Source organism: Polyodon spathula, chromosome 17 (assembly GCF_017654505.1).
Source record: "Polyodon spathula isolate WHYD16114869_AA chromosome 17, ASM1765450v1, whole genome shotgun sequence".
Lineage (NCBI taxonomy): Eukaryota > Metazoa > Chordata > Actinopteri > Acipenseriformes > Polyodontidae > Polyodon > Polyodon spathula.
Genome location: NC_054550.1, coordinates 2,931,929 through 2,957,127, shown reverse-complemented (window position 1 = coordinate 2,957,127; position 25,199 = coordinate 2,931,929). Strand labels below are relative to the sequence as shown.

The 25,199-nt window shown below is 41.1% G+C and overlaps 1 protein-coding gene across 6 annotated transcripts in view; it reads right to left on the bottom strand.

Annotated features, from left to right (window-relative positions):
• Window positions 1–1,039: 1,039 nt before the first annotated feature.
• LOC121329959 (PHD finger protein 21A-like) overlaps window positions 1,040–25,199 on the bottom strand; it is a 61,871-nt gene continuing 37,711 nt past the window's right edge. Inside the window, exons 6-19 of one of the 6 annotated variants that reach the window (XM_041276092.1) lie at window positions 20,592–20,780; window positions 16,696–16,954; window positions 16,204–16,211; window positions 16,056–16,130; window positions 14,974–15,273; window positions 14,543–14,641; window positions 13,847–13,898; window positions 12,014–12,093; window positions 11,702–11,762; window positions 10,713–10,735; window positions 9,190–9,345; window positions 8,501–8,576; window positions 4,201–4,304; window positions 1,040–4,078 (exon numbers count right to left, since the gene is read on the bottom strand). In XM_041276092.1, coding sequence (XP_041132026.1) covers window positions 3,824–4,078; window positions 4,201–4,304; window positions 8,501–8,576; window positions 9,190–9,345; window positions 10,713–10,735; window positions 11,702–11,762; window positions 12,014–12,093; window positions 13,847–13,898; window positions 14,543–14,641; window positions 14,974–15,273; window positions 16,056–16,130; window positions 16,204–16,211; window positions 16,696–16,954; window positions 20,592–20,780 — 1,737 coding nt within the window. In that variant the 3' untranslated portion in view covers window positions 1,040–3,823. Of the gene's footprint in view, window positions 4,079–4,200; window positions 4,305–8,500; window positions 8,577–9,189; window positions 9,346–10,498; window positions 10,666–10,712; window positions 10,736–11,701; window positions 11,763–12,013; window positions 12,094–13,846; window positions 13,899–14,542; window positions 14,642–14,973; window positions 15,274–16,055; window positions 16,131–16,203; window positions 16,212–16,695; window positions 16,955–20,591; window positions 20,781–22,222; window positions 22,370–25,199 lie in introns of those variants that run through there. The other 5 variants (XM_041276090.1, XM_041276088.1, XM_041276087.1 and 2 more) reach the window with 5 other exon arrangements.

Below are 25,199 nucleotides of genomic sequence, written 5' to 3'. Positions count from 1 at the left end.
AAACACAAAACCCTGATCGGTCTTGTCAACGTGTTGTTTCAGTACGAGCATGCCCGAGTTAAAAATGTAGAAATCATACAGTACCCGAAGAAATATGTCAAAAGCCAAGTAGAACATCTTTTCCTTGAGTATTTTAGTTGTTTTAATGATTATGTATGCAAGCGAACAATCACCTTTGTTACAATAGCATTGAACTTCAATGGTCATGCTGTGTAGGTCTAATCCAGGATCATTCATTTATAGACACTAATATGATAACCTAACTCCAGACACATCATGCTGGTGGTTCACATATAATTACTGTTGAGCAGAGATTTGTTCTTCTAATTTAGTGTCTGCACACTGTAGCAGTGACCTGCTCCAGCAGTGACAATGGACGCAGGCAGCCCCTAAAATGGCTTTGTCCGCCCCAATCATCCCACTGTTTTTTTTTTTTTTTTTTTTTTTTATTTATTTGTCTGAATTAGTCTACTGAAACTACCAACAAGGAGTCTCTACCAAAAGGAAGGATAGACTGATCAAGGATGAATCTAATGATCAAGTTGTAGTTGGTATATTAGCATCATCATCTAAACCTTTGCATGTGTTTCACCAGGTGGCTGTCTTTGTGGAGTTAAGTGAACTTCATCTGATTTGCTGTCAAAACAAACAAATTTAATAAAAACCACAACATGTTCAGCACAAGGAATAATTTGTTAAGGCAACTGTTAGTGTGTAGCTGCACACAGTACACTGCGTGCCGTTTCCAAGCAACCCAAGACAATGCATTCAGTAATTTGGCAGAACCTTTTACTAAATTGTACTATTAAATTAACACTAATAAAATTAAAAAAGAAAAAAAAGGTGTCTTTTTTTTTGTTTTACAAATACCTGTAAATGAATTCATTTATTAGGAAAACATAACAAAATAATTGATTAAAAAAAAAAAACTACTTTCCAGGTTTCAAATCTGTTCCAATTTGTAATGCAATTGTGACTGTCTGTACATTAGTGCAGTGCAAACCTCTAAAGGACTCTACAAAAACTAGAAGTGTTTTGATTTTTTTTTTTTTTTATTATTTGCAAGAGTTTATTAGGCAAAAAAAGGCATGAGTACCAGATATGTAAAGTATGTATTTACATAACACAAATGTAAAAAATACTACGTTATAAATAGTTGTGTCAGTCTGCCATTGGTAATACAGAAGAACTTTGGATCTACTTTTCTAAGAGGTCTCAACAATACGATCAAAACTTCACAGGGGCCCAATAAAAACAAACATATTCCTCTATGTTTTGTTCATTTTTTTTTTTTTTTTTTTTTTTTGTCAGCTTCACTTCAATTACCAATATATACATTTTTTTAACAATATGTTAAAAAACGATTTAAAAAAGGTGCCAATCTTGATAGCAAGTTCTGATAAGGAAAACCTAAAAACTCAAGTAAATCATGTGCAAAGTATGGATGACGAAGCACACGTCAGATAGACCTGGTCAAAGAGCATGTCCATATTCCCAGGGATTATTGTCTTGGATACTTTTCTCACTCCTCTTAGGAACTTCTTTTTTATTTGTTTAAAACCCAGCTGGCCTTGAACTGGTGCATGTGCTTAGGATATGTAATTGCTTTTGATATAAACTTGATATGTCATGTGTCAATAAACCAATTAACACGTCACTTTAAAACACTAGAGGTATTTACAGCATCTGAAAACTTTGTATGTTTTTTTTTTTTGTGCAGCACCCCTTTTCAATGATACAAACTCGAGCTGTCTGCTTTATCATTTGGAGAATCGAGAAAACAGTTCCTGCGACCCCACTGGTCTGCTAACAGTTTAAAGAAACCTACACCTTGCATTTAAATTATGTTTTGTATCAATATTGTCATCATTATTTTTATATTTAAAACAAATTGCATCACCTTTTCTTTCTTGCAGGTATTTTAAGTTTCTTTTTCTTTAGCAATGAATCACGAACATATATGAGGTGCAGCATAATTAAACCAAGTACCCTGCATAAATATCTCCATAAACATAACTCTTAAGAATTCATAGGAATCTAGAAGTCCATGTGAGATACTTAATCTATATTTCAGAATCTGGACTGCAGCAAAATAAACCCAACAGGTTTACATGCAGCGGCTTGATAGTGAATCTGTGAGTTTAGCAACAAAGTCTCCTCCTCCTCCTCAAGTCACAACAGTATGCAAACCACAGAACTCTACTGACATGCTACTCTGTGACATTTTAAAATGACAGAAATGAACATTTCAAAACATTGCTCAGGCCACCTTTAAAAATGAACCTTTCCCCAATGATCTTTTTAAAACAAAATGCATATTAAAAAAAAAAAAGCTCTCCTTTTTTTATTCTTTTCTTTTAAAAGAGGGTTTCTTTACAACAGGCTTGGGCTCTTTAGGGTCCGATGGTTTTACTAGTTCCTCTCTTTGCTTCTTTGTAAAAAGGAAGTCCAACATCTTTAACCCTTAAGACATTCCAGTTCATTATTATAAAAACATTATGCTGCAACACTTTTAAAGGATCAATGATTATTAACAATTTACAAAAGTCTAGCTTGGTGCAACAAGCTTACTGATTTGTTGCCAGGGGCTCCTAATTGCATCTTTCCTTTTTTTAAATTTAAAATGATATTACAAGACAATTCCCTGCTGGATTTGGATATAATAGCATTTGGCAGTTCAGAATTTAACAGACGACATCAAGTGTATTTTATATACAAAGAACATTTTCTTTTAAAAAAACAAAACTATGTACAGAAACAACTCCAGTTCTAACACCCTTTTAATAGAAATTGCTGTTTTTGGAAACAGAAAAGCACTTTTTTTTCTTGATCTTTTTTTTTTATTATTATTTTTAAATAACACTAGGAAGACCTGAATATTTTTTTTTTTCTATTAAAAAAAAATCCCCAGAAATAAATAATTTTTGAGATTGCGTTTTTGCTTTGTTGACACTGACTCACAAAACTCACTACATAGGACTGACACTATTTCCTATAAATTACCATGCATGTTCCGGTGTTACTCCTTTGTCACACTGGCCAACCTGTAAATAAATGCACTTTCTTACTTTTTTTTTTTTTTTTTTTTTTTTTTTAATTATTAAAAAAAGCAAAAAAAACAGCAGCAATTTGAAACAGTACCATGTGCTGCTTTTGGATGCTTCACCAACAACAGTGGTGACTTTGGACGTTCGTCAATTTGTGGTGGCGATATCTAGGGGGGGCCCTACACTGTACAGTACCACAGTGTTTCTGGGGAAGGGTTATCTACCCAACCCATGGTTTCTTATGTAGCGATCCATCAATGCCCAAAGTATCTTGGTTATCAAAAATGCCGCAATACTTCTGTTATCTCCTCATCTTCAAATAAATACTGTGTTCAACATATTAAACCCCTTCTGTTTTTTTTCTCTCACATCTGCACGATTTGTTCTGGTTTAATATTAAATATCAGTCCAAACGTACTCTCGAGCAGAACCCTAGGGCAAATAAGAGTCTTTGGACATTTTGACCTTACTCCCCCTAGCTAGAAATGAAGACTAAGAGAACCTAAGAACAATCCCCAGAAGGAGGTCTTGGCGACTGTTGCAGGCACACACTGGTGTGATGTATTTTTAAATTGGCATGATGCTGGTACAAAAGCCCCCCTCCCCATCCCCTTCCCCCTTGAAGCTGGCACTCTGGATGGGAATCTGCCGTTAACACAGTCCAATATTTCACAACAACAGAAATTATATATAGATTGGCAACTTGGGCACCTCCGGGTGCGAGTGGGTACTCTGAGCGTTCAGCAAGGATCTGGCTCCTTTGTATTACTGTGGGGTTATTTCATGTCTTCAGAGCTGTTACAGTTCACTGCAGGGGGCGGAGAGGGTTCTGAGGTTTTGTTGTTGCTGCTGCCGCTGTTGTTGTTGTTGTTGACACAGTCTGTACCATTAGAGATGCCCTCTGCGTTCGTGTCAATGGATTTCACAAGGTCGATGCCTTGAATGAGGCGGACGAGTCGCTTCACCTTTTCCAATGAAGACTGCATGTCTTTTTGTCTTGCTAAAATCGTGTTCTTGTTCTCCATGCATTTCTGGGAGGGGGAAAAAAAAAAAAAAAAAAAAAAAGTAAAAAACGAGAGAATTTCAGTTCAGTATTATGCCATGGATTCTTTTATTTATTTTTTGTCTCAAGCTAATATTTAGTTGCACTTACTGTTATCGAGTTACTCAGCTGTTTGACTCGCTGTTCCAGCTGTTCCCGTTCCTGTTTCAACTCTGCACTCCACTTCACCAGTTTCTGCTTCTCCTCCTCTTTTGCTGCAAGAGAAGGCGAGAAACTCAGACACCCTGCTGACAGCTGTCACTGGACTCTAGTTTTATGTTTTATACTGCAAGCCCGACTTTCCCAGCATAATCTGCATGGGACCACGTGTCACAGAGACGGCCGAAGTGGGCGGCGTCAGAACCAGGTCAAAGGTACGGCCAGTGGGCACGTCACCACAGGACAGCAAATGAATGAAAAACAAACGCAAAAAGGACACAAACCACAGGACAGATGAATGAAATGAAATGATGATGGCGCTTGCTTGCGCCGGTTTATTGCAAAATAAAAGGGTTGAACAAACAAACAGAAAAAGGACACGGCACTGGTAGCCAAAATAAAACAGACAAACAAAAAAACGGACTAATACTTAACAAAACGGTGGACGCACAGACACTGACAAACACGGTGAGCGGATACTTTCCCCTATTATTATTACTGCTACTGCTTATTTTCTCCGTCTCCAATCCCGTTCTCCGCTCACCGAACACCCAACCACCAGTATGTGCCAACGTGCATCTATATATACTATTGTGCTGGGATTCAATTACCAATTAATTATTCACTTGAATCCCAGCACGTGAATTAATAAAGTGCAATTCCCCGTGCTCACATATTACTACATTTTACTTGCACGTGAAGTGCTGTGCAATCCTCGTGCCTAAATACACATATACACAATTATACATTTTAAACACTCGTGTTACACAGACCCGTTTATATCCCGTGTACCAATGTCTATACACCAACATTTAAACACACCACACGCAACACATAACAGATAATATACACAGGGGCGGGCACTTTGTTACATATACCCCCTCCTGTGCAAAGCACACATGGCCTCAATGGCCACCTCCCCCCTTAAAAGCCCAAAAGTCCCGCCCAAAGTCCTTGGCCAGGACCAGAGGCTTCCAGGGGCCCACAGGTCGTAATGCTGTCAGCAGGGTAGCATTCTCCTGCCAGGGTAGTCCTAGCAGCGGAAAGGCTGCTTGGGGTGTGGTCTCCTGACCTTCCCCCTCCTTCGGCGCCGGCAGCTCCCCTTGGTGGGGCTTCAACCACCGTTCTTCCTGCAGGGAAGAAACTGCAGAGGGAGCAGGTCTCCGGACCTCCCCCACGATCTCCGGCGGAGAAACTGCTGCTGGGGTTGGCGGTCTCCAGACCTCCTCCCCCTCCTCCGGCAGCGAAACTGCTGCTGGGGTTGGCGGTCTCCAGACCTCCTCCCCCTCCTCCGGCAGCGAAACTGCTGCTGGGGTTGGCGGTCTCCAGACCTCCTCCCCCTTCTCCGGCAGCGAAACTGCTGCTGGGGTTGGCGGTCTCCAGACCTCCTCCCCCTCCTCCGGCAGCGAAACTGCTGCTGGGGTTGGCGGTCTCCAGACCTCCTCCCCCTCCTCCGGCAGCGAAACTGCTGCTGGGGTTGGCGGTCTCCAGACCTCCTCCCCCTCCTCCGGCAGCGAAACTGCTGCTGGGGTTGGCGGTCTCCAGACCTCCTCCCCCTTCTTCGTGGCCGGCAGCTCCCCTTCGTGGGGTTCCGGCCACAGTACTTCCGGCTGTGATGCGGAGCGGCGGGCAACCCCAGGCGATGCAGAGCGGCGGGCAACCCCAGGCGATGCAGAGCGGCGGGCAACCCCAGGCGATGCAGAGCGGCGGGCAACCCCCCAGGCGATGCGGGAGCGGCGGGCAACCCCAGGCGATGCAGAGCGGCGGGCAACCCCTTGGGCGAAGCAAGGCAGGCATCCTTGGGCGAAGCGAGGCTGGCATCCTTGGGCGAAGCGAGGCTGGCATCCTTGGGCGAAGCGAGGCTGGCATCCTTGGGCGAAGCGAGGCTGGCATCCTTGGGCGAAGCGAGGCTGGCAGTCAGGACAAGCTGGGGTGCGGGTGTTGGCCCTCTTTTCGGCCACTGCAGCCGGGAGGTTCTTCCCCGTGCTTCCCTCAGCAGCCTATGCAAGGGCTGCTGAGGACCGCCAGCATCTAGTCCTGGCCCTTGTGGTGCAGGGAGAGGCAGCTCCTGCTCCTCTCCCCCTGATGGAGGTGGAGGCAGAGGAAGCTCCAGCTCCTCTCCTCGTGATGGTGGGGGAAGTGATACCAGCAGGCATTCACCCTCTCTGGTGGGGGAAGTGATACCAGCAGGCATTCACCCTCTGCTGGTGGGGGAAGTGATACCAGCAGGCATTCACCCTCTGCTGGTGGGGGAAGTGATACCAGCAGGCATTCACCCTCTGCTGGTGGACAGGGACCCAGCAGGCATTCACCCTCTGCTGCTCCTGTGGCCACCTACGTCCGTAGTGGACCGCGTCACCCTCTGCTGGTGGGGGAAGTGATACCAGCAGGCATTCACCCTCTGCTGGTGGGGGAAGTGATACCAGCAGGCATTCACCCTCTGCTGGTGGGGGAAGTGATACCAGCAGGCATTCACCCTCTGCTGGTGGGGGAGGTGAGACCAGCAGGCATTCACCCTCTGCTGGTGGAGGTGGCAGAGGCAGAGGCAGCTCCTGCTGCTCTCCCCCTGCCGGTGGAGGTGGCGGAGGCAGAGGCAGCTCCTGCTGCTCTCCCCCTGCCGGTGGAGGTGGCGGAGGCAGAGGCAGCTCCTGCTGCTCTCCCCCTGCCGGTGGAGGTGGCGGAGGCAGAGGCAGCTCCTGCTGCTCTCCCCCTGCCGGTGGAGGTGGCGGAGGCAGAGGCAGCTCCTGCTGCTCTCCCCCTGCCGGTGGAGGTGGCGGAGGCAGAGGCAGCTCCTGCTGCTCTCCCCCTGCCTGCCGGTGGAGCTCTCCCCCTGGCGGAGGCAGAGGCAGCTCCTGCTGCTCTCCCCCTGCCGGTGGAGGTGGCGGAGGCAGAGGCAGCTCCTGCTGCTCTGCGCCTGCCGGTGGAGGTGGCGGAGGCAGAGGCAGCTCCTGCTGCTCTGCGCCTGCCGGTGGAGGTGGGAGCGGCGTGTAGTCTCCTGGTGGTGGAGGTGGGAGCGGCGTGTAGTCTCCCCTTGTTACAGGGGACTGGTGCGGCTCTCCCTCACTTGCAGGGGACTGGTGCGGCTCTTCCTCCCTTGCAGGAGACTGGTGCGGCTGTGGAGACAGCGGTGGGACCTCTGCCTTCCTCTTCCCCTTTCTCTGCCACCTCCTCACCTTCCTCTCCTGCGGCAGTTCCTCCTCTCCTTCCTGGTAGGGGCAGCGCACCACCGGGTGCCCAAACTCCCCACAGGCAAGGCACCAGCCCTGGTCCTCCAGACCACCGAGGAACTCCTCCAGGTCCTGGCAGCCATCTCTCCAGTCCCAGCCTTCCATGTTTTATTTTTTTTTTGTTGTTGCTGTTTTTTTTTTTTTTTTTTTTTTTTTTGACAAAACACCTCTCCTGGTCTGACGCTTGGAGGCGCTGTTTATCCCACGCAGGACACCACGTGTCACAGAGACGGCCGAAGTGGGCGGCGTCAGAACCAGGAAAGGTAATGAAATACACAAAACACAGGACGGATGAAATGAAATGAAATGATGATGGCGCTTGCTTGCGCCGGTTTATTGCAAAATAAAAGGGTTGAACAAACAAACAGAAAAAGGACACGGCACTAGGTAGACAAACAAAAAATTAAACAGAAAACAAAACGGTGCACGCACAGACACTGACAAACACGGTGAGCGGATACTTTCCCCTATTATTATTACTGCTACTGCTACTGCTTATTTTCTCCGTCTCCAATCCCGTTCTCCGCTCACCGAACACCCAACAACCAGTATGTGCCAACGTGCATCTATATATACTATTGTGCTGGGATTCAATTACCAATTAATTATTCACTTGAATCCCAGCACGTGAATTAATAAAGTGCAATTCCCCGTGCTCACATATTACTACATTTTATTTGCACGTGAAGTGCTGTGCAATCCTCGTGCCTAAATACACATATACATTTTTAAACACTCGTGTTACACAGACCCGTTTATATCCCGTGTACCAATGTCTATACACCAACATTTAAACACACCACACGCAACACATAACAGATAATATACACAGGGGCGGGCACTTTGTTACAGACCATTAACCGACTATCGTTTTGCATTATAATGACACTTGATCGTATTAGGTTTTATTTTAATACAGAACATGGGGATTTAAAAGACTGAATGGTGTACCCATCTCTTTACAATGAACCCCCTTAATTCAGAGGTGTGTAGTTTCAGGTAATATTTGTTCTGGTAGCACATACCTGCTTTATATGCAATATAGGAATGAACAATAGCCAGTGTTCCAGGCCACGGGATTGCTTCTTCTTTCTTCAAAATCTGAAACAGATAATATAACAACAAATAACTGAAATATTTGTTTGGCAACATTTAAGCTTAAAGTATAACAAGCAAGTCACATGCCAATGAGACCCAGGGGTGTTATAATGGTTTGTGGACAGGACTCTTGAGGAGAATGTGGAATGAAGTTTGTATCATAGTGTTTCGTTCCACCGTCAGCAGAGGGATATATTAACATCCCTAACCTAGCTCGCCATGTCCTAGACTGCGATACCTTTGAGAATTTGTCCCTAGCAAATTTCATCACAACTGGATGACAGATGCAGAATCAGACGCCACCACAACATCCCGAAGCTGGGATGAGCGATTTTAAAACCTCAATCATACACTCCATGGAAAAACGAAACAAAAAACAACACAACAACCTCAGTCCACCCACACAAGGGCCATCGAACATTTTCCCACAATACTGACTGCATGAGCATTAGTTAGGACCATCAACGCTTCAAATAGCAAGGGCTTTACTTTATCGCAGTGTGAAGCACTGCTATTTCAATTTCACTCCTCCCCCTCCACTGCCCCGCCCCATTAAGCAGGATTCGGAGGCATATCTAAGTGGTTTCTATGCTACAGGACACTTGTCAGTATTTACCTGGTCTTGACATTTGGGACAAATCCACATGCCTTTAGGAATGGTTTTCAATGGTGGGTCCAGGCAGTCCAGATGGTACACGCGTGAACACGTGTCACACATGAGCAACTGCCCACTGCGCCTGCACACAGTACAGAAATCCTCGTGGATGTCTCCCTGTCGGGAAGAATTGCACTTTGTCAGTATTATTACAGCGCAAGTCCTGACTAACTGGATACACAGTATACCGAGGGGTGGGAATGAGGAACGTGATGTCCATTACAAAAGCTCATCCAATCATATTGTGAAAATGCACGGGTGGTGGTGGTTGGGGGGGGGGGGTTGCAATTTATATATCCGTTCAAACCTGAGCATGTCTACCAATAATGCACAAGTGCAAATGTCTACTGTTTTTACTATTATTACATAAGACACTGCAAATGCACTGCTGCTGCTTATCTTTCATGAAGAGATACATAATTGTGTGCCACCCTGTATTAAAAATAAAAGACGACGACAAATTCCATCAGAAAACCCTTTTGTTTTAGTCGCACAGCACTGGGTGGTTATGAGCAGACACTTAACCTTCAGACTCAGACTCCGGGATGGCGCATGTACGCGATGCATGTTTGACCTCCTTTTTTGCCCTTGCCATAAAGCAGGCTGGTGTTATAAAATGTCACAGCTGCACTGTACAGCGCTGTAAACAAATTAACATTTGGTTGTTTCCGAGTAATGTTCCACGGTCACTAACCCTGTAACGCTCTGTACACACATTACTGAAAAAGAATACACTCTACCGCTATAATGATATTTATTTATGCATTAAATAGTTGTACTAGAGAGGAATTCATTAACCCACCCGCTCCCTTCATCACAGTTGTTATGAATATCATTGTTCATGTTTAATTCTGTATGGTAGATATACTCTATAACTGGGGTGTCCAATCCCGGTCCTGGAGGGCTATTCCACTCCAGGTTTAACAGGTAATATGAGATAATAAACTGCTTCAGGGTATGGATGCAGATTTAATTGGTGCAATCATACAATTTAGAACAGGGCTGGAACAAAGACCAAGGCTGGAAGGGTCATTTGGCCACCCCTGCTCTATGAGCTGTTCACAGACTAGAAAGACTAGACAAAGGCATTCACTTTAGTATTAAAAATACTAAGTTGTATCCAGAAGCCTTGACAAGGTTGGAAATGCAGACAGGACAGGGAAGTTTTGTTCCCTACTTTAGCAATAATGGATGCTGTTGTAAAGGTAGAAAAGATAACATTGTTACTAAGTGTTCTTCTTCCCTGGTTTAGTTCAGAGGGGCTACTTACATCCCCAGAGCTGGGGCTAGGCAGAGGTAATGACTGGGCCGGTGTTGGGAAATGAAAGCCCCCAATCCCTGTCTTTTCCGGGCCAGGGGAGGCAAGCTGACTGCAAGGAGGGGAGGTGGGGGTAAGGGACCCCAACTCCAACACTGTGTTGTATTTAGGAGGACGACCTGAACACAGCAACAACAAAAAAAAGGAACATATTTTTCTAACATACCTTTGACAAGGGATCCTCATTGGCTAGCATGGAAATAAAAGAGGAGGAGCATAGACAGGAAGTTAGTGCACACAAGCAAAAGTTTGAGAAAAAAAAGCAGCAAAAAGCACACATTTAATAAAAATGAGCATGTTAAGCAAGCAATATTGTTTAGAACCATATTAAAAGTAATAAAAGCCTAACGTAATAAACAGCAAAAATTATACAGCAACAGAACCCTGGACAGAAGTTTAATTTTGTTAATTTGGCTAACACATTCTGTAAAATGACTGTGTGGTTTATAAAGACTGAAACTATAAGTGTGTCACTGACATTTCTGTAATTATTTAGAATATAAAACACAACTGTAAAAACAGTTTTCCAGCCTGTCACTAGTTATTTATATCCATGCATAAATATATTGTTTTTATTTTTTTTTTTAAATTAATATCAACAAATAAAAGCAAATTAACCCAGATGCACAAATAAGCAGACATAGCCCCAAATAAGCCAAGAAAAAACAAAAAGTATAGAAGCAATAAAATATATATATTTTTTGTTATCAAAAAGTCACTGCTTATACAGTATACTGCTGGTCAGCAAGCCAAGTTTACACCATTTAACATCATGACAGGCATACAGTAATGTCTCCTTCACAGCCACCTTGATCAGCAGCAATGCTTGATATGAGAGGCCGTTTATTCCTCTCTAAAGTTAACGAGACTCGTGGGACACCTCGCTTAGAGAGCGGTTACAGAAAAGCAGCATTATAGTTCTTTCAGCTTCAACATTTGTTTGCAAATCACATAAAAACTAGACAGATTATGCAAAAATGTCTACTTTAAAATAGTTAAATAAAAATAAATACTCATATTGATTAAGAAAATATGATTCTTAAGAAGACCAACCTAGTAGACTGCCCAGATTGTTTACATCCCCAGTAAAGACAGTTTTATCTAACAGGACATGAGCTGACAATTTTGTGACATAGTAACATGAGCAATACCAACCTCTCTTCCTTGTCCCAGGATGCATTGGGCTGTTCAGGTAAGTTACAGCACTTTTCTTCCTCTGTAAATAAAGCAAGCCATCACTAGGAACACTCCTTGCGATGAAAAGGCCACTAGAAAAAGTGTACTTAAAGTTTGCACACACAAATCTAAATGTAGTCTTCAGTCCAGCACATTCTTTGATCATCCACCCACTGTAAAATTCCATCTGACAAAACCCTGTGTCCCCAGCTTAGAATGAGAAGCATACTGATTTATAAACCTCACATACTAATATAACTTCCCATCCACTGCAGAATTTAATGTTAATACCTCGGGCTCAAACACTGCTCCACTGTACACTGGGTTAGCAGTGGTCCTTCGTTTACGCTCTTGTCTCCTGCTCTGGATTTCTGTTTAAAAAAAAAAAAAAGAAAAAAGCTTAAAAGGAGAGTTTATCAAACTAAAAATTAAACAAACACTGGCCTTTGTGTGTCTTTCTTTTTTGTTTTTCTTTAAACTTTGATTCTATCAGAGTAAGTCTCAGTTCTGCATTTTCACATTGAATTTGGTCAGATATTTTTGTGGGTTGTAGTAATATATAGAGGGAGTCTGAGAGAAAAAAATGACACCAAAGTTTGGTGCTTGTTTCATTTGTTTGGTGTGCAAGGTAATCAAATATGCAATCCTCAGGTGTGAAAAAGTTATTGCCCCACCCCTAGTTAACGTAACCCAATTAAAAGGGATAATTAAGGTCAGCTGTTTGAATACTTTGGTTAACAATCAGGCTTGATTTGGGCCAGCCCTGACCAATATAAATCTGACTAACTTTGGCCCTTACCATCAGAGTGAAGTTGTCAGCACACAGGTTCTAGAGGCACATCATGCCATGCTCAAAAGAAATTCCTGAAGACATTCGGAAAAAAAAATTGTTGATGCCTATCAGTTTGGAAAGGGTTACAAAGCCATTTCTAAGGCTCTGGGGTGCCACCAAACCACAGTCAGAGCCATATTGTCCAAATGAAGAAAGTTTGGAACAGTAGTGAATCTTCTCAGGAGTGGCCATCCTGCCATAATCTCTCCAAGAGCAAGGTGTAAAATCGTCCAGGAAGTCACAAAGAACCCTAGAACAACACTCGGGGATCTGCAGGCCTCTGTCGCCTCGGCTATGGTCAGTGTTCATAACTCCTCCATCAGAAAAACATTGGGCAAAAATGGGATTCATAGCAGAGTAGCAAGGCGGAAACCACTGCCCACTAAGAAGAACACAAATGCTCATCTCAGGTTTGCCAAAAAGCACTTGGATGATCCTCAAGAGTTTTGGAACAATATTCTATGGACAGACGAGTCAAAAGTGGAACTTTTTGGCCAACATGGGCCCTTATGTCTAGCGAAAACCAAATACTGCATTCCACAGTAAGAACCTCATACCAACAGTCAAGCATGGTGGAGGTAGTGTCATGATTTGGGGATACTTTGATGCATCAGGACCTGGACGACTTGCCATCATTGAAGGAACCATGAATTCTGCTTTGTATCAGAGAATTCTACAAGAGAATGTCAGGCCATCCGTCCGTGAGCTGAAGCTGAAGTGCATCTGGCTCATGCAGCAAGACAACGATCCGAAACACATAAGCAATTCTACATCAGAATGGTTGAAGAACAAGAAATTTAAAGTTTTGGAATGGCCTAGTCAAAGTCCAGACCTAAACCCCATTGAAATGTTGCGGCAGGACCTGAAACTAACAGTTCATGCTTGAAAACCCACAAAGGTCACTGAGTTGAAGCAGATCTGCATGAAGGAGTGGGCCAAAATTCCTCCACGGCACTGTGAGAGACTGATCAATAACTACAGGAAGCGTTTGGTTGCAGTTATTGCTGCTAAAGGTGGCGTAACCAGTTATCGAGTCTAAGGGGGAGATTACATTTTCACACAGGGGCATTGGGTGTTGCATAACTTTCTTTAATAAATTTAAATAAGTATCAAAATTGTGTGTTATTTGTTCACTCAGAGTCCGTTTTATCTAATATTAGATTTTGCTTGAAGATCTGATAACATTCAGTGTCAAAAATATGCAAAAATGTAGAATATCAGACAGGGGGCAAATACTTTTTCACAGTACTATATATAAGAAACTTATCAGGTGTTACCCGATATAGACTTACCTTCAAGATGATCATGTGTCACCAAACCTAGTGATACCATGAAGGCAAGTTTCTAGACAGAGAAAGAACAAGTGCGTCAGTAACACACACACCCCTCTCCCGTCAAGGCTGTCAATATAGAATCAGAGCAATTAGTATGAACAAGTAGACCACCAGGACCTACATCCACAGTTTCTACAGAGACCTCAATGGAACCCATTTCTTTCTCTTTTTCCCCGTTTCGGGAAACCCTACGACTGTTCCAGCATTCAAAAAGATATTCTAATAAATCTAGGCATGGGTGTCATAACTGACCCATTACAGAATAACATCCAGACAAGACTGAAGGTTATTTTACATTGGTACGCCTTTGCTGTCATGTAGTGCGAGGTCTGTGTGATACAGCTATAAAATTCAGCAGAACTTCAATAACCAAAAGGCTATGAAAGTCTTGAAAAAAACGTTTTTTTTTGCTAGGACTGTTTTGTGCAGAGGCAGTCTTAAATTTTAAGCATTGATGATGCCACAGTAAGGATGGAAATAAGATTATGACTGCATAGCAGTTTCACCCATTTCAGTTTACTGCATCTCGATCAGCCACAGAGTATAGATAACTAGCTCGGATTTGTCTTGCTAAACTCCAGTAGTAAAACCAGGAATGGATCAAAACAGCTATGCAATGGAAGTCTGGTTTCCATCCCCACACAGATGCAATACCTGTGGGTTCTCCTCGCGTTTGGGCTTGGGGGCAGGCGGGGGAGTCGAAGGCATGCTCAGAGATTGCTTCTCTTCTGTCCCACCCTGAGTTTTAACAGTCTGGAAAAAACAAAAAAAGGGCATTAGCTACATATTTTTCTCTCTGGCGAGCCAGCTTTCAAAAACATGACTAATATCATAATACATTTCTTAAAAACAAAACTTAGGAGGTGTTGATACAGTGGGTTGATGAAGTCAAGGCTATTGTATGAAGTACTGCAACACACTTTTTTCACTCAAATTTTATGGGTGTGCCAACAGGATTCACACTTTCAAAAGAAACATCTATCTTCAATCCCCACACAGACTAATGAAATGTATTTATTTTAGTTAAAAACAAAAACAGAGATCCCTCCAGAATACCCATAGCTGGCTGGCTGGCTTTATCTTACCTTCGTTTCAATGTTGGCTTTGCTGAGCTGGAGAGTCTGTGGCCCTGCTATCCTGGTCCCGGGTGTCGTGATAACAATGCCAGTCAGCTGGCCAGTTGGAAGTGTTTTCGCGATGGTGGCACAGGGCTGGCCGTTCAATATCCGTACCTGGTGAATGGAGCCCGTGGCCGAAGGCAGAGACGTAGTGGTTAGTTTTGTGGTTAGCATCACAGGCCGCTGAAGGAGCTGAGGAGCCGCTAACATGGGCGGTGGAGCTGGCGCGATGGGAACATTGTTGGGCGTGGTGGGTTTGGGTCGCACCTAGGAAGGAAGGACAGGGACTCTATCATGCACAGACTAACAGATGCCATTTTGCCATCTTTTTTTTAAATTTGTAGGACACTTAAGTCCAGAGCATATGCTTGCTATGTAACAAAGGGCTTGAGGATCACTTTCCAACTTGATCCAAAAGTCTTCAGTAGTAGACAGCAGTAGTCCTTACAGAAATACTCTGTTAGATTCGACTTCCTTTTCACTGCCCCACTGTCATTGTTGCAGTTAAACTTTAGAAGTCTCTGATGTTACAACACCACAGCACGGTTATCTCCACAAGCATGTAATATATACTTAGAAATGCTAAATGTACTGCTGAAGCTAAAAATCAGCTTCCCACTGCTCCTATCCTATCTTCTCTCGTGTTGAGTGAGGGAAAAAATGCTGTTAAAAAATGTTGGGGTAATTTCTCAAGAGACTGGCAGTAAATAATGAAATGAATAAATGGAGCTCCACAACCTGTAATCAAACCTTCTTTTATAGCTCTAGTAAAAAAAAAAAAAAAAAAAAAAAAAAAAAAAAAGGGAACAGAAATAGCTATGAGGTGAATGAAAATACCCCTTAAAAAAAAAAATTCCGAACAGCTTGATTTTAATTCATATATTGACGTGCATAAAAGGCTGCGGTGCTAATAGAAATAGCACAAACACACAGGTCATTGACGGGAACGTGTCAACGTACTTTTAAAGTTTACATAAGTTTTCAATACTGTAAATATCGTTTGCCACTGGGATAAACATTGTTGCAATGAAGATCCAGCTGTTACGAACCTGTGGCAGAAAGTTGGGTCGAGGTGTCAGTCTGGGAGGAGGGATAAACTGAGGAACTTTGGACTTAGGACTCGCCTGGGCATAGTTTGATAGCCTGAACCTGTTGACAAATATAAACCTTTATAAGCAGCATTTGTGACTATACAACAGCCCTAACTACCATGGGCAAATTGCAGCAGTTTCGTGGAAGGTGAAAAATGACTGAAAAACAAACTATTTTTTATTAATTATAATTTATTTATTTAAATATTTAAAAGGAAGATTGAACTTCTCTAATATTAATTAAACTGACTAAATATATATATTGATTTTATATATATATATATATATATATATATATATATATATATATATATATATATATATTTTTTTTTTTTTTAACACATACAAATATTGTCACCCCACTTGCTAACTTTATACTAACCAGCAATTACTGATTCACAAAAAAAAAAAACAGTACAGAGGTCAGAGAAAATGTCAGGACAGAATCCCAGGAGTGTATTTCTTTTGACATTTATTATGAAAAAGTCAATTAAAGGAGCTCTTTCTCTACATAAATGCAACTGAACACGTGCACCCTGTAGTTATGCATTTATGACAAAACTGGGTAACAGTAAGAATACATTACTTTTATTGCTACTTACTAAAGTGACTGCATTTTTCGCCACTATCCGTAGCGTGTCTGCTCCCTGACCGGTCATTTTGCCGGATGTCTGAAGACTGATTGGTGAATTTTGAGAGTCGGAGTTCACGGTTGTTTTCTGTGTGCTACTGATGGCGGTTACCATAGCAACAGTGGGCCTTTGTGCCACAACGGAAGCAGACATGGTTGTGGTGGCAGCTTTTAGCATTAGAGGTAGAGTCTTCGTGGCAATGACAGGACTCACAGTCACCGTCTTCTGTGGGTAGGAGGGGGGAAAAATACAAAGTTTAATAAAACATCTGAATTGAGAAAGGTTTGCTTCAAAACACATCCTCATGCAAATTGAACGTCTTGCATAAATCAGATGCAATTACATGCCACTTCACATTTTGGGAAGGCCAGCAATCTAGCTGCTACATGTATAATACAGTCACTGCATGGGTGTTTAGATGTTATATTGTAGACCATGTTACAATAAAAACGGAAACAGCTTGGTAGTTAAGGTAAGTGCAGCAGCAGTACTCTTAACTTTTCGGTCACCATAAGTCACGCCAATCCTTTACGGACTCTAAACGGCGGTAAGAGAAAGTGGGACCTTGAGATACCTTTAATTACTGCAATGTAATTTTAAACATCAGCTAATGAACTGGCTGAAGAAGTACATCTGTCTGAGCAGCAGAGGGTGCTGTGACCCTGAAACCAGTTCTAAATGACAAGTTACAGGAAGTGACTGATCTGGGTTAAGAAACCAAACGCTCCTGTAGAATCGTGAAGGTAGTAGTTCTGGGTCTCCTTAGGAATCATCCAAAGAATCCTTTAGACCCCCCCCCCCCCCACCACACACACCCCAAACACCTCCTCTGTTATAACTCCTGAAAAATATTTTCTCACTTCCCACAGAACAGATGTGAGCTATAACTAGCTGTAGCACTGCCGACTTGCTACATGACTTAAAATGAAAAACAAAATGCCTCTGCCTCCTTTCCACCAGCCTCTACAACTCCACACCTGCCTGGCATCCTGCACCACGCTGGCTTGCCTGGAGGCCGGCATGTGGTCTGTAGATACGTTCAACGAGACGCAGTCATGTGATTAAAATATAAAGCAGATGGGGAATTATTAAAAGGACGTTAGCTGTTCCTTTGATGGCAGAGCTGTGAAAGTTGCAGTGTCCAACCATGATCCTGTTTCAATATCATACTGAAATATAATTCAGTAACTCGTTTACTATAGGTCGGTACGGCTATGGCCAAAAGTTTTGAATCACCTAGAATTCAAGGATTGAGACAATTAAAAGAAAAAAAAAAACCTGTATGAACAATTTCTCTCTTATTTAACATCATGTTATTAAAGAAACTACAAAATGATATTGCAAAAGTCTACCAGAAGCCATAACAGTAATACAGTATTACTTGATTACTTTGTCAGTTTTTCGTTAAGTATATAGAAAATTACAAAGCGGTATGTAATTCAATGTTAACGTAACATTATTCAGCAGGTTTCATTTGACTTTATGAAGCAAAATTAGTTCATTCTATAGGGTGATGCAAAACCTTTTGGCCACAGCTGTATGTTTGGTCTAGTGTTTTCCTACCATACACCTCTCGGGACACATGCGTTCTCATGCTTTTACACCCAAGTAAGGCATGTTTAACAGCGCCACTCAGTGGAGCTTTCTTCAACAGAGGACCACAGGAAAAACAAACACAGATACAGAACACCACTAGGGAGGCTGGCAATGATCCTCCTTATTTCAGGACAAACCAAATCACTGCAGAGGAATGCCTATGCATTATTTATTCCTGATTAACACCCCTTACCCAGATTACACTTTCCAATTTTAAAATACTATAGTACTGTATTTGGTATTATTATTAAGGCAAAAAGAAAATGTATGTATTTATGCATGTATGTACGTATGTATGTATGTATGTATGTATGTATGTATGTATGCAAGTAAAATAAATCTTGTCATTGTTTACAATACAGTAGTATTCAATTAAAAACAGACAGAAAAAAGCAGCACCCAAACCCTTCCTGTTAGACTTGGCTGAACCTGATGCAACTCATGCTGATGGCATTACTTCTGCATTGCTGGCCTGCCTCAAGAAACATGAGGCTTCATGAAGAATTTTCAAAAGCATGTTTGATCAGCATCTAGAATAAAGGAGCATCTGTTTCGCTGGGGAAGAGAATGCTTTGGTGCTTTCTCCGAACAGAGGGGTGAGGGAGATACCAGTGCCCAGTTGTACAGTACACACATTTTCAGTAGTGTTTAATCACTCTTATTCTAATCATACACCATTTAAAAAATATAGCACAGGGTGCAGTAAACCCATTTGCAACCCCCACTTCAAGGTCAGAACAGCGAGAAAGATCTCTTGTGGGGAAGATATGAGCTTGTATTGTACAGCATCTTGCATGATATTCTCAGTCTATCCATCTACTACAGACATACATACAGGGCACACATATCCAACACTGTGGTTTATTCAAAGGACACTTCACTGGATCCTTGGATAAAAAGTGAAATTAAAAGGGCAAGCTGTAGCACGTGCAATAAGCCTTTTCAAACTGCTTCTCCAGCTGTCTGTTGATGATTTCAATCTGCCAGACAGCACTCTGCCAGCCAGGGGTTGCTGGTTTGGAGACAGTACCACTGCCTCTAGCCCAGAAGGTAAGAGGGTTAGTTCCTACCCTGGGAGCTATGTGGGCATATTGCATGCACTGTACTGCCATCCATTAGAGTTTCCAATGTTTAAAGTCTGCGCCGTGCCGCCTGCCCCCCCCGTGTGTTCAAAGATTGATGAGCAGTTGGGGGGGGGGGGGGGGGGGGGGATTCAGAAGACCTACATTTGTATTAGTGTAATATTTATTTACCATATGCACCATACCATAATTGCTAGTCATACATCAAGAAAGCAAAATATAAAAGTTTCTCAAGGGAAATGAAAGATAAAATGCCCTCTCAAACATTTTATGCTTCATGCTTTTCGACTTTTACATGATTCTTCGGATTGCAAAGTTTTTTTTTTCTTGTTTATGAGTTGTGTTTCAATGAGACAAGATTCCATAGGCAGAGAGGAAAAGAAAGAAAGAAGAGAAAGGACAGACTTCCTAAGATTTATTTTGGCAAGAGGAGAAAACAAAAATAAAACTTTTCCCTTCATATTCAAAGAAGAAAGATCGATCAAATAGGCAATTGAATGCCTCGCACAAGACTCACAGCCAGTTGCCTCAAGGGATTTAAAAAGACGACTGAAAAGTTAAAAGGAGGTGGTGGCGGATTCATGGCAGCAATGCTGCTATCTCCCTGGAATTCAGTCAGGGCTGACAAAGGAGCAAAGAAAAAGATGAGGGACAGCATGCAGACCCCCTGAGAGTAAAGCTGCACATGATAGTTCCACTGCTGGAGTCTGAGATGTAAAGAGGGCTCAGAGACAGGCATGGCACTTGGTCACCTCTCGGTCCTAACTAATGATTGAACATTTGTCATAACTGAGGTTCTGTCACTTCTCCACCTCTGGGGCACGACACACACACAAAAAAACAAAAAAACACTTATCTGCAGAAGTGGTTTGTTCACAGGTGGGTCCGCGGACTATTTGCTTGCAAAACGCTCCCAGTAATTCAAATCTGGAGAGAGCACCCCTTTTTTTTTTTTTTACCACAGCAATTAAAAAAAAAAAATTGACATTTTGAAATCTAACACAAAATACTGTATTTCTATTATGGCTTCCAGTAGACACCACCGATATCATTTTGTAGTTTCTTGAATTACACAATGCTTAAAAAAACAGATCAAAATTATGAGTTTTGCGATGCAAATAGCTGTAGTGGTGGGACTAGTATTCCGATTTCAGTTTTGTACTTCCCGCGAGACAGCTTCTTACCTGCTGAGCAGTCAGGTTCTGTGGTGGAAGGGTTTGTGACTGTTGTGATGGTTGCGTCAAAGCTTTATTCTCCGACTGTTGCTGCACCTGTGATGAAAGTTTATTTTCGGACTGAGTTTGAAGAAGTTTGACTTCAGGCTGCTCCTGCTTCACCATTAAGTCCTTTCTCAACTGCTCCACCACTTTTTTCTAGAGGGAAGTAATAAGAAATAAACAGCTCAGTTATGATTGAAACTCTCATCTTTCACCCCCAACCCACTAACATTGTATTAAAAAATAAATAAATAAATAAATAAATCATCAATACCCATGCATATTTCCTTAGACCAGGTCAAAGGTGGTCTTTCCACTCCTGGTCTTTGTTCCAGTCCTGTTCTAAATTATTTAATTGAACCAATCCAACCTCCGTCTAGACCCTGAAGTAGTTCATGGTCTCATTTTATCTGTTAAACCTGGAGTGGAATAACCCTCCAGGACTGCGATTGGACCTCCCTGCTTTAGACAATATATCTTTGGGTAAATTTATGGATACAGATAAATCTGATCAAGACCAGAAATGAACGCATCTTTTATGCAAAAAAAACCCCAAAAATGTCTTAGTGCTTGACAAACCATGTTTTCCCACCTTGAAGATCTGTTAAGCGTTCATTTATTAGCCCTTCCCGATACAAGAATGAATGAACTAAATAGCAAATACCGCCAAAATAATGGCACTTCATCTCATGTTTCTTTTAATTTACCTAGCCCCTCTAATTTAAGTTAATAGTCACTTTAAAGAACTACATACCATCAATAACCTTACACATTTATACCGCAAACATTAAATCTAGTGCAATAAAAGCAAGTCTTGTTATTAGCATACACGTTATACTGCACGGAAAGTCATTTCTAGAGATTATCTACAGGCCAGACAAAGTACAGCATTATGAAATGCCAACGTCAAGTTAATATTAGTACTGTGAATCCTAATACCCCACACTATACATACATGACTCAAACTGAAAATACATACTGCTACAGTTAAAAGCCCTTATGCATACTCGGCACAGTTCACATTATACATAAAACAATGTTGTTCTGAAGTTGAAAAAACACAAGTTTCTGTATACACTAGCAAACGCATTTTAAAATATGACATGCACGAATTCCATTTAAATTTAATTAATACGTTAAACAGGACACTCGAAGAAGGCACAAGCACCATAAAACAAACCGAATCTATAAATAACCTAAAGGCATTAAAAAAAAAAAAAAAAAAAAAAAAAAAAAAAAAAAAAAAATATTATAAACTAACCAATTATATTTCCATACAACCGAGATGTATGGTTTGAATTAAACCGACTGTGCATTGTTTATTTTGTTTTTGATTTGTTTATAAAAAGGGACAACATTATGATGCGGTGTTATAAAAAAAATAAAAATAAAATGTGGATAATAAACAGTTTCAATTTCGCTATGGCGTGCTTTCATCCATAAAGGAATTGCACAGTACTAGTACAACAGTCGAGTCGAGAGAAAAGCTACTGTAACTATCGTTGTAGTGGGGGAGGGTGAAGAGAGAAACAGCACCTGCCTCGGGTTTACCGTCAAATAAAACTACACCAGAGAGCCGAATATTAAAATGCATTTACCAACAAGCACAAAAGCGGGACTGTGTCCTTTTTCCATTTCTGCGGTCGAGTCGAATTATAATCCACATTTCAAATCATACGGTGAAAGAAAAAGAAAACCCATACATTTTGTAAAACAAAAAGTCCTGTATATTTCTGTAGGTAGTAAACGAGAGCAATGAAGAGTGGGGCCGAGCGAGAGGAGGCGTCTGCCATCTGTCTACAACCTCGAAAGCAACCAATCACAAGTGGAGCTATGAGAGTGAACTATATAATGAGGAACCATACATCACAGCCACCGTTGGGAATGGTTGTGGAAGAGGAATCAGAAAACGGGATTCTATACAGGACTTCGGGGTACACAGTTTTGCTACACGCATAAACGCCCCGTACCACAACACGACATTAAAATGAAATCCGTATTTCAAAAAAAAAAAAAAAAAAAAGCCAAACCCGTTAATGTCACCGTATATTATTTTGCTAGGCCTGCGAATCAATTAAAAATTATATAAAGTTACTTTCACATTTAAATAAATACGGCCGTGTACTGTTACAGTATATTTCCTGTGTTAATTAAGCAAAAACAGCGCATCAATAATACAACTCTAATAAACACCTCCGACTATTTTGCATTTTAAACTTCATGGGGTGGGGGTGAGGGGGGGTATTTTTTATTTTTTTATTAGTTGGCATACTGGAAGTTTCTCTTGGCATTCTTGGAATGAAAAGCTCTTAATGATTCTGGCATTCTATCACTAGTTCCCTGTAGTTTTTCCAAAATGGTACAGGGACATGTTGCACTGTGCTTATTGTCTGAGGCAGAAGTTGCCAAGATAAATAAACTAAAAGGGTTAATCTTGTGAATAAATGAATACAAAAAACACTTATGTAACTGTCAGAATAATAATAAACAGAGCTCAAGCTGTGTAATTACAGAATATATAGATCAGCATGTACATCATTTTAAATGAATGTATAGCTGTATGCATACATTTAAAAAGGATTCTCTCAATTTATTTATTTATTTTTTAAAATCTTTCTCAAAGACTAAATCCTACCCTTACAGTACTGTTATAAAACCTGGTTCGTTGAAATCAATGTTCCAAGATTACAACCAGACTTGCTTTGACTTCCAGCCAGCTGGTTTCAAGACATCAACCCTGCAATAGCATTTCAAAATCAAGTGACAAAAACAAATACATAAACAAAGAAACAAACAAACAATCACCACACTATCAAATCACTTAATAAGGTTTTTCAACCCCCAGTGCTAGAGGTTTTTTCTTGAATGTGATACTGAATTGTTTAAAAGTCATATTTCTCACAGGTCTCTAAAGGAAACCTATATATAGTTTTTTTTTGTTTGTTTGTTTTTTCAGCACAATCTGAACTTTTCAATGATATAACTTGGGCATATGTACCGACTGAGATATTGCAGATTAAATGGGGAAAACAATGGAAAATTACAACTTCCACTTTAAAGCCCTAAAAAAGTATTTTCCTAACATGGTAATTAGACAAATTGCACATGTCCTGCATTGCTAATATGTTAAATATCTATGGAGAAAAAAAAAAATAGGAGTTAGTATGTTTCCATCTTGGCTGCGTCAACATTTGTATTAATAAATAATAATAATAATAATAATAATAATAATAATAATAATAATAATAATATACTTGCAGCATTTAGGGCACTGACATTTTATAATATTTTTAAATGACGTGTCCGATACACCATTCACAAATTTTGAGAGCTTAAATCCACACACACTGCAAAAAAATAAAACAAAACAAAAAAATAAATAAGCCTGAAATGATCAGATGCTCACGACCAGCGCTACAGTGAGATTTATTTTAGGACGTACATCCCCTAGCACTTTATGATGACATTTTTAGGGCGTATGCCGTATACGGCAAGCCAAACTATCATTTAAAGATATCTCGAAATGCATCTGAAAATATCTAAAAATTGAATTGCAGATATTTTAAACAAACTCTGTTTCAAGATATCTCAAACTCTATGCCGTCTAACATAGAAGAAGTTAAAATTTTCTTGTGAAAAATGTGTTAAATGTGTGAAACTTTTTAGTGGGTCACAGTGGAGAGGGAAAAATATTTGTAAAGTTCACTTTGCCCTTTGACACCCTTTATACTACTTGCAGAACCTGCAGTATAATAAATGCAACACAGAACTATTTTCCAGCACAATCTGTTTACTGCACTCTTCCATGGTTCAGCCTCTCGCAGAACTTTTTGTATTACTATTATGATTTTAAATGCAGTAGTTTGTTTACATGGCAATACTATGGCATGTAAAAAAAAACAAGCGCTGTTAGACATGCCCAGGAAACAAACAAAAAAAGAAACTCAAATTAAAAGTAGACGACGCACAATACCACACCCCCTGCATAATTGTTACCACGTTAAGTTTCCTAGTGCTGTATCTATTTTATAAAATACATCTTTATATAAAAGAGGAAAGTTTGTCAGTCTGTCTGTTTCTGCATCTGGACCCTGCAGGAGCCAGTGCAACCAAACTCTGCATGGCCTCCTCTTTCATCCAGGGGAAAGTCAAGAGCTGTGTTTGGATCCAAAATTTTGACCCCTGGAGTACTTTATTTAGTAACCCCATTGCTGGATCACTACAGTAGCCATGTTAAAAAAAAGAGAAAGGGGTCCATGTGCGTTGTGCGACACCCAAGATTGGTAACTTATAGGAGACCATAAGGCTACCGTTCCCCAATTTGTGATACACCAAATCTTGAATTTCCACAGGCAACACCAGGTACTTCAACAAAGTAAAAAAAATAAATCCTGACCAAAATGGTTACAGCCAATATTTTAACAAAATTTGTAGGGGGTAGAGAGGGGTAGGGGTGTTAAAACAGGAATGGGACAAAGTTCCAAAACACATTAAAGACTTTGTAAAAAAAAAAAAAAAAAAAAAAAAAAAAAAAAAAAAAATTTAAAACATCAGGAAACACATAACAAAAAAACA